The sequence below is a fragment of the Chiloscyllium plagiosum genome, unplaced genomic scaffold (assembly GCF_037043375.1).
Source record: "Chiloscyllium plagiosum isolate Xiang-an unplaced genomic scaffold, Cpla_swu_hap1 HiC_scaffold_5, whole genome shotgun sequence".
Classification (NCBI taxonomy): domain Eukaryota; kingdom Metazoa; phylum Chordata; class Chondrichthyes; order Orectolobiformes; family Hemiscylliidae; genus Chiloscyllium; species Chiloscyllium plagiosum.
Genome location: NW_028270143.1, coordinates 78,596,671 through 78,612,286, shown reverse-complemented (window position 1 = coordinate 78,612,286; position 15,616 = coordinate 78,596,671). Strand labels below are relative to the sequence as shown.

Sequence of the window (15,616 nt, the reverse complement as noted above, 5' to 3'; positions counted from 1 at the left end):
TGGTATTTAATTGCGTTTAGAAACAATATTGCAAGAAAATGCAGTTCATTTATTAATGAAGGACTTTTGTCAGCTGGGTGAATGCTGTCACAAACTGACTGTGGCCTGAATTTGGTACAAAGCTGCACTGAAGCATTAGGAATACAGTAATTAAAATCATAATACTAAGATTCCAAGAAATAGGAACATGAACAGGCCAATCATATCATCAAACCTGCTCCACACTCAATAAGATTGCAGCCTTACCACCACTTTCTTGCCTTTACTCAATAGCTCTCATCAATTGAAAATCTACTGAACTCAGACCTGAACATATTCCATGGCCTCAGCTCCACTGCTCTCAAAGGAAGAGAATTCTCAAGAATGGTAACACTCTGAAAGATGAAATCCCTCCACCTTTGAGAATCAGCATCTTTAAATTGTGCCCCTAGTTTTAGATTCCCTAACCAGGGCAACGATTCTCTCTTATGCCCCTCAGAATCTTATATTTCAAATAAGATCATCTCTAATTGTATAAAATGCAAATGAATTTAGGCCCAACCTCTCTGCATAAGATTATCCCTTTATCCCATGGATCAGCCCAATGAATCTTGTCTGAACTGCTTCCAAAGCAAGTATACATCAGTGCTTAAGAAAGGCGATGAAAGCTGTACACAGTACACCAGATGTGATCCCACCAATGCCCTGTACAGTGTAGCAAGACTTCCTTACTTTTGTAATCCATCCTTTTTGCAACTAAAGTCAAATCTCCAATGCCAAAGAGAGCTTGCCAGCAACATAATTGTAGCAGATTGACGTGAGCACCACTATCAGAGCTCACACATGTGAAAACAGACATAATAATCAGTGAAACAATTTAAAGACATTTGAAACAAATAAAATAGGAGAACCTACATTTCATAAATACGAATATTGGCAGGAATTGCACTAATGAATCCTACTAATTTTCTATTTGAAGATACACGAACTCCACAGTGCCATTGTGGTAACCAGCCTGGAGGACGAAGTGCCCTGAAAGAACATGCAACTTTTAGATTAACAATCCCAATTAATATCAAATTAAAATAAAATTTCCAAAAGGCATCAGTAACTAGAATTGTGTACTCACCACTGCAAAAACTGAGGAGAGTAATCAAATCTAAACATATTGTCATCATCCTCCACATAATTTTCATTGAGCAATGTATATAATTCTTTCAGCTGAAAGCAAGAACATTCCAGTAAAGCTCAGTTCCAAAAAAAAATTTATGCTTCATGTCAGTAACCAAGTGTTCAATTTCAAAACTCTGTGAAACATTTTAACACCCAATAACTCTAACACTCGTCAGAAACTGTACGGCAAGTTTAGATTTTATTTAAAACGTGAAATGGAATAATATTTCCTAGAATAAAAATCAAAATGTAGACTTGGTGTGACTTTATAACAAGTCAATTGTAGTTACTGTACAAATGAGAGAAATGGGCACCTAATCGGCTTTTAATAGCAGATGACTGATATCTCAGACTGACTTTTTAAAATTGGCAATCCAGCATCGATCCATTGCTCTACGCTAACCTGTATACCTGCAAGTTTATTTCCTTAAAGTAGCCATCGAATTTCCTTTCTGAAATCATTGATTGCCTCTGCTTCCACCACGCTTACGACAGCAAGTCCCTAGTCATTATCACTATCACTTAATTTTGTTAGCAGTACCATTGCAGTCAAACACCAGAACCACCACATCTTAAATTTTGTTGGAACCCAGTAAAGTATTTTGAAGGGAGTTACTGTTGTAATATAGGGAAATGCAGCAGTGCAATTGGTTTATAATAAATTCCACAAACAGTAATGAGTTTAATGATCAAATCAACTTCTTTAGTTGAAGCAGATAAAGGACAAAATTGGACAGTTCCAATCTGATTCAGGACGGCCACAATATATAGGCTATGATGTTTCTTGAAATAATGTTACAAACTACTCTTAGGTATTACTATATACAATTCTAAACGTATGCTGCAAATTTTGATCCAACTTCACCTATATAGTGTTATAGAGATGTACAGCACGGAAACATACCCTTTGGTTCAACTCTTCCATGCCAGATATCCCAACCCAATCTAGTGCCACCTGTCAGGATCTGACCCATATCCCTCCAAATCCTTCCTATTCATATACCCATCCAGATGCCTTTTAAATATTGCAATTGTACTAGCCTTCACCACTTCCTCTGGCAGCTCATTCCATACACGTTCCACCCTCTGCATGAAACAGTTGCCCCTGAGGTCTCTTTTATTATCTTTCCCCTCTCACCCTAAATCTATGCACTCTAGTTCTGGACTCCCCACCCCCTGGAAAAGACTTTGTCTGTTTATCCTATCCATGTCCCTCATGATTTAATAAACCATGAGGTTTAAACTATAAGGTCACCCCTCAGCCTCCAATACTCCAGGGAAAACAGCCCCAGCCTGTTCAGCCTCTCCCTATAGCTCAAATTCTCCAACCCTGGCAACATCCTTGTAAATCTTTTCTGAACCCTTTCAAGTTTCACAACATCTTTCCAATAGGAAGGAGACCAAAACCGCATGCAATATTTCAACAGTGGCCTAACCAAAGTCCTGTACAGCCGCAACATGACCTCCCAACTCCTGTACTCAATACTCTGACCAATAAAGGAAAGCATATAAAATACCTTCTTCGCTATCCTTTCTACCTGCGACTCCACTTTCAAGAAGCTATGAACCTGCACTCCAAGGTCTTTTTGTTCAGCAACACTCCCGAGGTTGTTACCATTAACTGTATCAGTGCTACTAAGATTGCTTTCCTAAAATTCAGCACCTCACATTTATCTAAATTAAACTCCATCTGCCAGTTCTCAGCCCATTGGCCCATCTGATCAAGATCCCGTTGTAATCTGAGACGACCTTCTTCACTGTCCACTACACCTCCAATTATGGTGTCATCAGCAAACTTGCTAACTATACCTCTTATGCTCACATCCAAATCATTTATATAAATGATGAAAAGTAGTGGACCTAGCACCGATCCTTGTGGCACTCCAATGGTCACAGCCCTCCATTCTGGAAAAACAACCCTCCACCGCCACCCTCTGTCTTTTACCTTTGAGCCAGTTCTGTATCCAAATGACTAGTTCTCCTTGAAATTCAATGAGGTCTAACCTTGCCAACCAGTCTCCCCTGGGGAACCTTGTTGAATGAATTATTGAAGTGCATATACATCACATCCACCAATTTAACAAGGGTTTGATTTTAATTTCCTATATCAATTACCCCCAAGACAGCTTCGATTTAGTGGAGGGCTCTCATTTTCTGGCATGTAAGTTGAATTTCTCAAAATCATTTGAGCAGGAAACTTGGGGTTCTTGTGGTGCAGTGGTAGTCCCCCTACATCTGAGCCAGGAAGCCTGGATTCAAGTACCACCAGCTCTTGAGGTATGTACAGGTTGTTTAAGAAATATCTGAACAAGGTTTTTCCAGGCAGAAAGAAAGGACTTTCCTCTCAACAAACTGGAGTGGATTCAGATTGTGTTCAACACTTCCTCCAAGACTAGCTCACTACAATTCCAAGCCCCACTCCCCTCCCAGCTAATGGAAGAGATCAAGTAAATTTCCCACATTGCCCTGTTTTCTCAGCTGGGAACAAGGAAAGGGGAGGATAATGTACAAATAATATGGAAACTGAACTTTTGTTAAAAAGTTCTATTTATAAGAAAAATAGAACAAACTATCAATTATTTTGTACAAATGTAAAATATTTGAATTACAAACCTCTTCAGAACTGCCCATATCCAGAGTATCCCACATGAAGCCATGAGGCAATGAATATGGCTCTTGACGAATATTCTCTTTATCTGGTTCAATAGAACCATGAGTTGTCACAACCTCATCTGCAGGGACCAAAACAGAGAACTCTCTTTTATAAATTCACTGCAGGCATAAAGTACCAGTAATGCAATGTAGATGCTAACATAATTCAATCATGTTTAGATAGAGGAGACAGACTAGGTCAACAATAATTTTTATGACTAGTTGTAAAGTCATAAAATTAAATTGAGATGTTATTTGGTACGAATATCCCAATCAATTAGCTTTGAAACTTATTCTCCTTTAAATATAAACAATTCAAACTGGTGGGTTCTGCAAAATTTCCCAAACTGTTTATGCTTTTTTATTTCCAATTGAAAAACTGAGACACTCAAGTGCCATTTCCTCCTTCTACCACCTTCCATCTTGCTCCGTACTAAAACTGGCACTCTAAATCAAACAAGTAAATCACATTAGTAACTGTGCCAGTCTACAATGCTGCAACCAAGGGAGTTATTTCATTAACCTAAGCAGTCAATGTGCAGACACAATTTTGTTGAAGTCCAGAAGTATGAGAAGTCAATTCTGCCCACTGTTTTCCTCGTACACACACAATTTCATGAAATTAAGTAATTTAAATTTTAGAATCTCACAGAGCTACACAGTCATAGACATAGCCCACCATATCTATGCTGACCAATAAACACAAAACTACAATTCCATTTACTTGCTCTTGGTCCATAGCCCACTAAGCCCTGGTATTTTAAGTGCTCACCCAGATGCTTCTCAAAATGTTCCGAGAGCACCTACCTCCACCTTCTCAGGTAGCATGTTCCATTTATTTGCACTCTCTGAATGAAGGTTTTTTCTTTCCCTCAGATCTCCCCTAAACCACTTGATCCTCACCTTAAGCTTATGCCCTCTGGTCTTAGGCACATTTGCTATGGGTAAGAGATTCTCACAATCTACTCTGAGATACACAAAATTGTGATGGCACAGACAAATCAGATCTGTCCTCATCCTCCACTTCTCCAAAGAAACCAAATTCAACCTATCTAGTCTCTCATCACAACTGAGGCTTTCCATCCCAGAGAACATCCTGGTGAATTGTCTTTGCAACTTCTCCAGTGCAATCACGTCCTTATGATAGTGTAGTGACCAGATGTGCACAATATTCCATCTGTTGCATGACCAATGTTTTATAAAGTTGTACCAAGACTTCCTTGCTCCCATATTCTATGCTGCAGCTCATGAAGGTAAGCATCCCATATGCCTTCTTCACCACTCTGCCTACCTGGGCTGGCACCTTCAGGGTTCTATGTACTTGCACACCAATGTCCTTTGTTTCTCTCTTGGTACGTTCTATTCATTGTGTATATCATTCACTTATTAGACATCCCAAGGTGATGATCTCCCACTTATCACAATTGAATTTCCTCTGCCCAATTTATTAGCTGATCAATATCACACTGTAGCCTGAGACTATGTTGCTCACTATCAACACCACCATAAATTTGTGTGTCATCTGCACACCTACTAATCATACCTTCTATGTTTACGTCCAAATTGTTGCCTTGAATCACATGGACCATCCTACCTTTTGATCCATTCTTCCAATTAGGACCTTATCAAAGGAAGTTTACTACTATTTGTCTACTATTTATAAATCTTGTAGAATTATAAGTAGCTATTTATATTTCCAATTCTACATAGCTCATGAAGCTGTGGGGAACTGAACATAGAAACTGACACATAAATTCACCAAGTATTTAGACAAATATATCTTACTTTACTGAGCTTCACGCATTAATATTAAATCATAATAAAATAACTTTGATATTGTCATACTTTAAAATGTAAGGATCGAATAAACAATGTAAAAATGCTGATAAACCATTCCCCGAAAGCCAAAACATACAAAATTCTAGTTAATAAAGGAGACCAAGTATTGAGCTGCATTAACAGTAGCACTACACTACATTCAATTCTAAGTGAGTTAGAATAGTGACAAGTTTTATTTTTGCTGTTTTACCTACTTTTAAAAAATATTAACGAAATGTACATGTTGCTGGTGAGCTACCTTCTTAAACTGCTACAGTTCATGGCAGGGTTTATGGTGGCAAGGTATATTCACAATGCTGTCAGGGAGGGAGTTCCACGATTTTGACCCAGTGACAGTGAACAAAGAGTGAGACAGTTCCAAGTCAGTTAGTAAGTGTGGCTTGGAGAGGTACCTGAGGGCAGTGCTGCCTCCATGCATCTGTTGCCTTTGTCAATCGATGTGGCCAAGGTTTCTGATTTAGAAGGCACTGCCAAAGGTGTTTGATTAGTTGGTGCAGTGCACCTTGCAGATACTGTACAATGCTGCTACTGTGGTATCTGTGGTGAAGGCAGTAGATATTGAAAGTGGTGGATAAGGTGTCAGTCAAGTGGGCTGCTTTGTCCTGGGTGATGTCCTTTATTTTGAATGCTGTGGGAGCTGCACCCATCCAAGCAAGTGGATAACATTCTGTGAACTCCTGTTTTGAGTCTCTAAGATATTGGACAGGCATAGGGAAGATAGAAAGTGACTTATTTGTTGAAGAATTCCTACCTTCCAACTTGCTCTTGACAGCACAGTGTTTAGATGTCTGGTCCAGTTCAGTTTCTGATCAGTTCTAACATCCAAGATTTTGATGGTGAGGGATTTACCGATGGAAATGCCTTTGAATGTCAATTGAGGATAGTTAGATTCTCTCCTTTTGGAGATGGTCATTTCTGGTACTTGCTTTACATGAATCTTATTTGCCACTTCTGAGCACAAGCCTGAATTTAATTCAGGTTTTTGCAGCACATGAACACAATGCTTCGGTATCTGAGCTGTTGTGAATGGTGCTGAACACTGCTAACATTAGTGACCATTCTACCTCCTGACCTTGTGACGGTGGGAAGTTCTTTGATGAAGCTGAAAATAACTGAGCCTAGGAACTCACGCAGTGATGCCCTGGGATTGAGACGAGTGATCTCCAATAACCATGACCATCTTCTTTGTACTTGGTATAACTCCACAATGAGTGGAGACATTTCTCTCCAATTCTCACTGACTCCAGTTTTGCAAGGGTCCTTGGTGCCATACTCAACTGCAGTCACTTTTACCTCCCTCTTGAGTTCAACTGTTTGCCTATGTTTGGATCAAGACTAGTGAGTTTTAAGAAGATCTGTAGGTCAGGTTGAGGTTCTGTATGAAGGTTTGCTCGCTGTGCTGGAGGGTTCATTTTCAGATGTTTCGTCACCATACTAGGTAACCTCTTCAGTGAGCCTCAGGATGAAGCACTGATGATTCCTGCTTTCTATTTATGTGTTTGGATTTATTTGGGTTGGTGATGTCATTTCCTACAGTGATATCATTTCCTGTTCTTTTTCTCAGGGGGTGGTAAATGGGGCCCAACTCAATGTGTTTGTTAATAGAGTTCCAGTTGGAATGCCACGTTTTTAGGGATTCTTGTCTCTTACATCCAGATAAGGAAGGACACCACTTCGACTGGGACAACACATCCATCTTGGGACAAGTCGAACAGAGACACACACGAGAATTTCTAGAAGCATGACATTCCAACCGGAACTCTATCAACAAATCCCATTTCTGAGAAAAAGGACAGGAAATGACATCACCACAGGAAATGACATTACCAACCCAAAGAAACCCAAACATATAAATAAAAAGCAGGAATCATCAGCAGTGCTTCATCTGGAGGCTCACTGAAGATGTCACCTAGTATGGTGACGAAACGTGTGAAAATGAACCTTCATGGATCAAGAATATAATAAGTTCAGGAATAAATAGGCACTGGATGAACCAATTAAAGCAGCAATTACTAAGCAAGTAGTCCTTCCTGATCAGTGGGAATAAACTGATGGGGTGGTAATTGGTAACTGGATTTGTCCTGCTTATCTGTGTCATGGCATACTTGAACAAATTTCCATATTGCCAAGTAATGCTGATGCTGCAGCTAAACTGGAACACTGTCAAGGCTACGAGCCTTTGCAGTATCCAATGCCTTCAGCAGCTTCCCAATATCACAGGGAGTGGCTAAAGGCATCCTAGGGACCTCAGGTAAAGGTTATGGTGAATCATTCATTTGTCAATTCTGGTTGAAGGTCATTGCAAATGCCTCATTCTTGTCTAGTGCATCATGGTGCTTGGGTTCCCCTTTTGCTGAGGATGATACCAGTGCAATCTCCTTCTCCTGTTAGTCATTTGACTTCTGTTATGCCTCAGTGGGGTTGTTTGCTGAAATCTCATCCCATTATTCAGAGATTGTCACGAAAGTTAACAATCAGAAAAAGTACGTAGAATGCCTAAATTTATGTTTTTGACACCCAGGTTGATAGAAAGCAAAGGCTAAGTTTTTGCACTTGACAAAAATTACTATTTATTCCACATCATTAAAATGTAGCTAAAGGTAAACAATTTAACTTTTGCCAAATAACTATCTGAGGAAATTAGTTTTAATTAGTAAACTCTCTTATAGACCTGCATAGATTCACAACCCTCACTATCTTAATTTAAATGGGCAACCTCCTATTCTGAAACTCTGACCACTAGATCTATATTCACCAACAAGAGAAAGCAAACTTTCTACATTCAAGTCCCCTCAGAATCTTATTTGTTTTAATTAAGTCATCTCTGACATTTCTAAATCAAAGGATACAGGCCCAACCTGTCTAGCCTCTCATCAGAAGGCAACCTGCTTATTTCAGGTATTAGTTTAGTTACTCTTCTCTGAACTTCTTCCAAAGCACTGACAACCTTCAATAGGGATGGTGACCAGTACAGTACAGCATTCCTCTCTACTCTTACATTAATTCCCCTTGCAATAAAAAATAACATCCAGTTAGCTTTCTTGATTATTTGCTGCACCTGCATATGAACCTTCTGTGATTCATGCACCAGGTGACCTAGATCTCTCTGCATCCATTTATCATTTAAGGTATGTCTTGGAGATGGTGTTGGACTGGGATGAACGAAGTTAAAAATCACACAGCACCAGGTTATAGTCCAACAGGTTTATTTGGAAGCACGAGCTTTTGGAGTGCCGCCACAACCACCTGATGAAGGCGCAGCGCTCTGAAAGCTAATGCTTCCAAATAAACCTGCTGGACTAAAACCTGGTGTTGTGTGATTTTTAACTTTGTCCATTTAAGATAATATGCTTATTTTTTATTCTTTCTGCCAAAATGGACAATTGCACATTTCAAAACACTGCATTGCTATTTACCTATCCTCTAACCTAAACTACCAGTTCACTGGTGATTAAGTGCTGCTTTCATTCTCTCATTGTTGCCCTTTTAAAAATTCATAATGGTACTCTTAGGCACACACTCTCTCCCTTCAATGGCATGGAAAATTCAATCATATTAGGGTCACTACCATGCTTGGGTGTTTTCACTATGAGGTCATAATTAATCCTATCTCATTAGTCAAAAGCCAGGTCTATTCATACCCTTCTCTCTGGTTGGTACTATAACATCCAGGTCTCAGAAATTGTCTTGAAAACATTAAATGAATTCCTCACATAGACTATTTTTTCTCATCTGATTCCTTCCTACATATAGGTTAAAATCCCCAAAGATAATCACTGTATGCTTTTGATAAACTTTCATTATTCCTTCCTTGATACATTTTCCTACCATGTGGTACTGTTAGGGGCCTATGCACAACTTCCACAAGTGACCTGTTGCCTTTATCAATCCTCATCTCTACCCAGATTGCTTCTATATCCTGGTTTCCTGAGTTTAATTCATCCCTCTCTATTGTGCTAATGTCATCCTTATTTAACAAAGCCAATTCTGCACCCTTTCCTAGCTTCATGCCCTTCCTAAACATCACATGCCCTTCAATATTCAGATCGCATTCTAGCTCGTCTTGCAGCCACACTGCAGTAACAGTCGCTACATCATACTTATTTATATCAATTTATACTACTGATACATCTGTTTTGTTTTGAATTCAAATACAGTGCCTTAAGTTTTGTGCTTCTGTTATTTTTGTAACATCTAGTTATCTGATTTGCTCTTGGATCTATATTCTCTGTCCCTTCCTGTCATTGTCGGTTTGTCATTTCCCACATTGATTCCTTTCTCTGTGGCCATTCCCCTCAACTTATTCACATCAACTTCTCAAATTTGGGCTCTTGCCCCCATGAGTTAGCCTGCTCTACTTCTCTAATTATGCTGTTCACAAGAATACCAGTCCCAAGTGTCCTTCAACTCCATCATACTGTAGCTTTTGACATACAACCTGTACTGCCGTTCTTAGTGAGTTTTTAATTATTTATTTAGCTATCAGTTAATGACGTTGCATTTTATGTATTAACTGTAGTGCCAACATGTCTACCATGTTAAAAACTTGATAACAGGCTTAAACTAATAAACAATATTCACTTCTGATGAAACAAGCATCTGATATTTGATTTGAGCTTCCTGCCTGTGATAAGGTTATGATTAGGCTGCACATCCTCCCTTTCCAATATCAGCCAATAAAAATAGAGACTGTGTGATGCGTTTTTTTTGACGCAACAAGAACTAATGATAAGTAACTTTTTTAGAATGCTTCACTGTAATGTTGACTGCAGGACAATTTTCCCATATCTGAGCTGTGATGTTTGAATTTTTGGAATTCCCTTCCTCAAAAGGCAGTGAATGTAAAATCTTTAATTTTTTTAAAGCAGTGGTAGATATACTTGATTCTCAAAGAGATAAAAGAATATTGATGGTATGCAGGAATGTTGAGTGGAGGTTAAAATCAGATCAGCCATTGAATGGTCGAGCAGGCTCGATTGGCAGAGTTGAATATCCTGTTGGTTTGTTCATATGTAAGTCCCCCTTACACATACACACCCACACAAAATATCCTTATGAATGGAGGGAAGGAATAGGAAGGCAATTCAGTGGTTTCTGTTTACAAGGTCACTGAAATGATTCTTGCACTGGTCAGAATGCTGCTTCGCAATCTTCCCTTCCTTGAAGCTTTCACTGGTTTGCAGGAAACATAGGGGACTATTTCATATTTATAAAATGTAATTATAAGAGGACTTATTAATTAAAATAACTTTTACTGCAGCGAACAGAGGGAATTAGTGGAGGTCTGATGGCTTCTCTCTATATTATTCATAGTCCCAAGCTGTTCAACTAGCGGAAAACCAAACACACAGTTGTTGGCAGAAGGCCTGAAATCATTGCTACTGGTGACTAGTCAGTAGATGAATCAGCTTTCTGTTGCCACACAAAGCTTCATTTTTATACATCCGTTTGGCTTCAGCTCAACAACAGACAACACTTCAATTTAAATTATGTTTGCAATGAGTCTCAGACTATTTGCTTTCAAAATACGCTGCAATCTACCATTAATCCTTGGTTTGTAAAATGGTTCTTTTCTTATTTCAGTCCACATTAAAAATATAGAAAAACAAAGACAAGATCTTTACGCCATCCACCATATTAATGGCTGGCAGGACATTTTTTATTCACTCATGGGATGTGGGGATTGATGGCTAGCCAGTATTTATTACTTGTCCCCAGTTGTCCTCGAGAATGTGGTGGTGAGCTACCTTCTTAAACCGCTGCAGTCCATGTGATATAGGCAAGTGGGAAGTGTTCCATCACACTCTTGCCTTGTAGATGGAGGACAGACTTGGGAGAGTCAGGAGGTGAGTTACTCACCACAGTATTCTTAACCTCTGACCTGATCTTGCAGCCACTCTATTTAATATCACAAAACCAGTTGAGTTTCTGGCCAATGGTAACCCCCAAGATGTCGATAGTGGAGGTTTCCGAAATATCACACCTGTCAAGGACAGTAGTCAGACTGTCTCTTATTGGAGATGGCCTGGCATTTGTGTGGTGAGAATGTTATTTGCCACTTGTCAGCCAAGCAGCTTTGATTTGATCTTCTGGTTTTGAGAACACTAAGCTTACTTATCACATGCTGCTTTTGTTATTTGGTTTGTAAGTAGCTCCATGCTGTAGCATTTTTAGATCCAGTGTTCCTCCTGGCATGTCCTCCAGCATTCTTCATTCAGCCACACTGTTCTCTGGCTTGACAGCAATGATAGAGAAGATTTGCCAGGTCATGCAGCATTCAACTGCTTCATTCAATTCTGTTACTATTGACTGCTCAAAGCACCCCATGGATGTCTGGTGATCAGTTGCTAAACCAGTTTAAAATCTGTTCTATTTAGCAGCTTTTTTTTAAATGTATTTGTGACATAATGCCATGAGGCTTCATGGGATCCAGAGACAATGAGGAGGAATCTAGAGTAGATTAGATTAGATTACCTACAGCGTGGAAACAGGTCCTGCGGGCCAACAAGTGCACACCGACCCTCCGAAGAGCAACCCACCCAGACCCATTCCCCTACATTTACCCCTTCACCTAACACTATGGGCAATTTAGTATGGCCAATTCACCTAATCTGCACATTTTTGGACTGTGGGAGGAAACCGGAGCACCTGGAGGAAACCCACACAGACATGGGGAGAATGTGCAAACTCCACACAGACAGTCGCTTGAGGTGGGAAATGAACCCGGGTCTCTGGCGCTGTGAGGCAGCAGTGCTAATCACTGTGCCACCCTGGGGCTGCTCCCTCCCAAATATAAGCCTTTATTCTGCCACCTTTGGTAAATTTATCCTGGTGGTAGGACATACGAGGATTATAGTGGCAGTGTTTGGGATACTCACTGCACAAACTATCTTTGTAAAAATAACTATGTTACGCTGTTGCTTAACTTGTCCATGGGACACTGCCCCAATGTTATCATAAGCTCCCAGATGTTACCAAAGAGGGTTTTGCATGATTGACGTGATTGGAGTTGCCATGGACAATGCTGTGTATCCAGCATAGTAAGACGTCCTAAGTGGTTGGATACAACTGAGTGGCTTGCTGGGCCATTTCAGAGAACATTCAAGAGTCAAATATATTGCTAAAAGTCTGGAATCACACACAGGCACGAGGAGATAAAGATGGCATACATCCTTCCCTAAAGGTCATCAGAAACAGAGAGTTCCTTATACAGCTATAGTTATAGAATCAACATTAGATTTCAATAATTTCAGTTTGCACATTTGACATTAGAACATAGAGAAGTACAGCACGGAACAGGCCCTTTAGCCCACAATGTTGTGCCGAGGGTTAATCCTAATGCAAAATAAAATAACTTAACCTATGCACCCCTCAACTCACTTCTATCCATGTGCATGTCCATCAATCGCTTAAATGTCCCTAATGACTCTGCTTCCACCACCACAGCTGGCAACGCATTCCATGCATTCACACCTCTCTGCGTAAAGAACCTACCTCTTACGTCCCCTCTACACATTTCTCCTAATATCTTAAAACTATGACCCCTCGTACCAGTCCATCCTGCCCTGGGGAAAAGTCTCTGGCTATTGACTCTATCCATTCCTCTCATTATCTTGTTTACCTCAATTGTTGTACATGTTATGGAGGTGCCAATGTTGGACTAGGGTGGGTAAGGTCCGAAGTCACATGACACCAGGTTATATTCCAACAGTTTTATTTGCATTCACAAGCTATCAAAGTGCTGCTCCTTTGTCAGGTGAAATTTCACTTTACCTGATGAAGGAACAGCTCTCTGAAAGCTTGTGATTTCAAATAAACCTGTTGGACTCTAAGCTAGTGTCATGTGACTTCTAATATCGTTGTAAATAGTGCACGGGGATATGCAGAAATTACAATGTAAATTAAACAGAGTGATTCCTGGAACGAAGAATACATTTACAGTTATGAGGAGAATCTTGAAATACTGGTGCTATTTCTACTGATGCACAGAAGACTAAATGTATGAATTGTTTTAATATATTGAACAGAGAAGGAGAAATTGTGATGAAGACAATCAATTTAGAATTGTCAATATGAAAATGCTTAAGGAGAAAAGCTTAAGGAAAAGTTATGTTGCTTAAACAGGCCATTGGAACATGTGATGCTTTGCCATAGAGCATGACTGAGGCAGTAACCATTGTAAGAAAAGAAAATAAGTATTTAAAAGGAAAATATATGATATGGGGATAGTACTGGGCTCTCTTGGTACTAAAATTTCTGGAGAAATGATAGCACACAGACTAAACAAGTTAAAAATCACACAACACCAGGTTTTGGTCCAACAGGTTTAATTGGAAGCACACTAGTTTTCGGAATGCTGCTCCTTCATCAGGTGGTTGTGGAGGACTCTACCACCTGATGAAAGGGCGACACTCCGAAAGCTAGTGTGCTTCCAATTAAACCTTTGGACTATAACCTGGTATTGTGTGATTTTTAACTTTGTACACTCCAGTCCAACACTGGCATCGCCAAATCAAGACTAAACAAATTGGCATAGTTGCTTTCCTACCTTGCAAACATCAATGGTCGTATAACAAATTTGAGATTTGATTGAAAGACAGAATATAGTGATCAGAACTGAAACATTAGTTGAAAATAAAACGCTGTTTATCAAATTGACATCAGAGAATTTTCTTTTGCTATTATAGGACTTGGAATCTATTGCTATTCAGTTAATGTACAATGATTTTGTTTTGTTTCCCTAAACTAGGAGCTTTTCTCCTCATGAAACCATTTTAATATAAAAATACAAAAAATTACATAAAAACCTGTTTCTACATCTTAAAAAAAATTATAATGACAAGCAATATTTGACCAATATCAATCTTTTTTTTCAAATAATTGTTATTTTGATGCCATTCTTTTCTAAAATCATTGTCAATATCTGAGCATTTTCACCAACACTAGCATTTACTGCCCAAATCTAGTTGAAGATGGAAATAACGGAGTGGCTTGCCATGTCAATTTAGAGTTAGTTAAGAGTCAACCACATCAATGAGAGATTGAAATTACACATAGGCCAAAAGAGGAAAGTTTTCTTCTCTAAAATACTTCAGCAAACCAACTGGTCTCTTACAAGAATCAAACTTTGCTTCACTTTTACTGGAGCTAGTTAATTTTAAAATCAACTTTTTAAAACCTGAATTCAGATCCTCAAATAGTCATGATGGATTTTGAATTTTTCTCTGAACTATGTATTAAGGAACCTCATGTTGTTAACAACTTGTCTTCAGCAACAAAATACAGGAGTCACTTAGGAATCCTTCCTTTACTACAAGGGCTCCTATGCTGAAGTAATACCCCTCACAACAACTAAGACTTCTACATGTACATGTACTGTGGTCAGTCAGAATATTGTTAAACGTACTAAGTTTGGGTACCGGTTGGGTGTCCCAGAAGTGGTATCTGTGTTGACTGGCCTCCTCCAGACTCTTGCCAGGGCCTTGGCATGCTGTAAGCAATTCCATTGCTCTTTGAATGTCCTGAAGCTTTTGCATTGGAACGGAGGGATTCTAATGAGAAAGAACATCAGTTTTAAAAAAAACAGATGTTTTTTAAAAAAGAAGTCCAGCATTTTGGACATTTTCCTACATTAATGGCACTATAGAACTATGGCAACACCACAGTAACTTGTTATCTAAACAAACATTCACTCTACTAATTTTGTCTTTGTTAACGTAATTGTGCATACATTTTCATGCTATCTGCAAATTTACAAATACTTACACTAATGTCATAATTTAAATCACTGGTGAAAATAAACAGCAATGGAGTCAACATAGACGAGTACAGAATCCACTTTGACCAGACCTCATTCAGATCCACCTTCATAATGGGAATCACTTAATGGCCCAAATAATCTAGGAAGTTAAACTTTTAATTTCTACCTGCAATAGATGCTCCTACTCAAAACAGAAATATAATTCTACAATTG

At 39.1% G+C, this 15,616-nt stretch overlaps 1 protein-coding gene across 2 annotated transcripts in view; it reads right to left on the bottom strand.

Moving 5' to 3' along the window:
- The window catches only part of nmt2 (N-myristoyltransferase 2), a 51,468-nt gene that overhangs the window by 16,518 nt on the left and 19,334 nt on the right, over positions 1-15,616 (bottom strand). Inside the window, exons 3-6 of one of the 2 annotated variants that reach the window (XM_087987332.1) lie at positions 15,050-15,194; positions 3,766-3,884; positions 1,109-1,200; positions 895-1,011 (exon numbers count right to left, since the gene is read on the bottom strand). In XM_087987332.1, coding sequence (XP_087843458.1) covers positions 895-1,011; positions 1,109-1,200; positions 3,766-3,884; positions 15,050-15,194 — 473 coding nt within the window. The remainder of the gene's footprint in view (positions 1-894; positions 1,012-1,108; positions 1,201-3,765; positions 3,885-15,049; positions 15,195-15,616) is intronic. The other variant, XM_087987333.1, reaches the window with a different exon arrangement.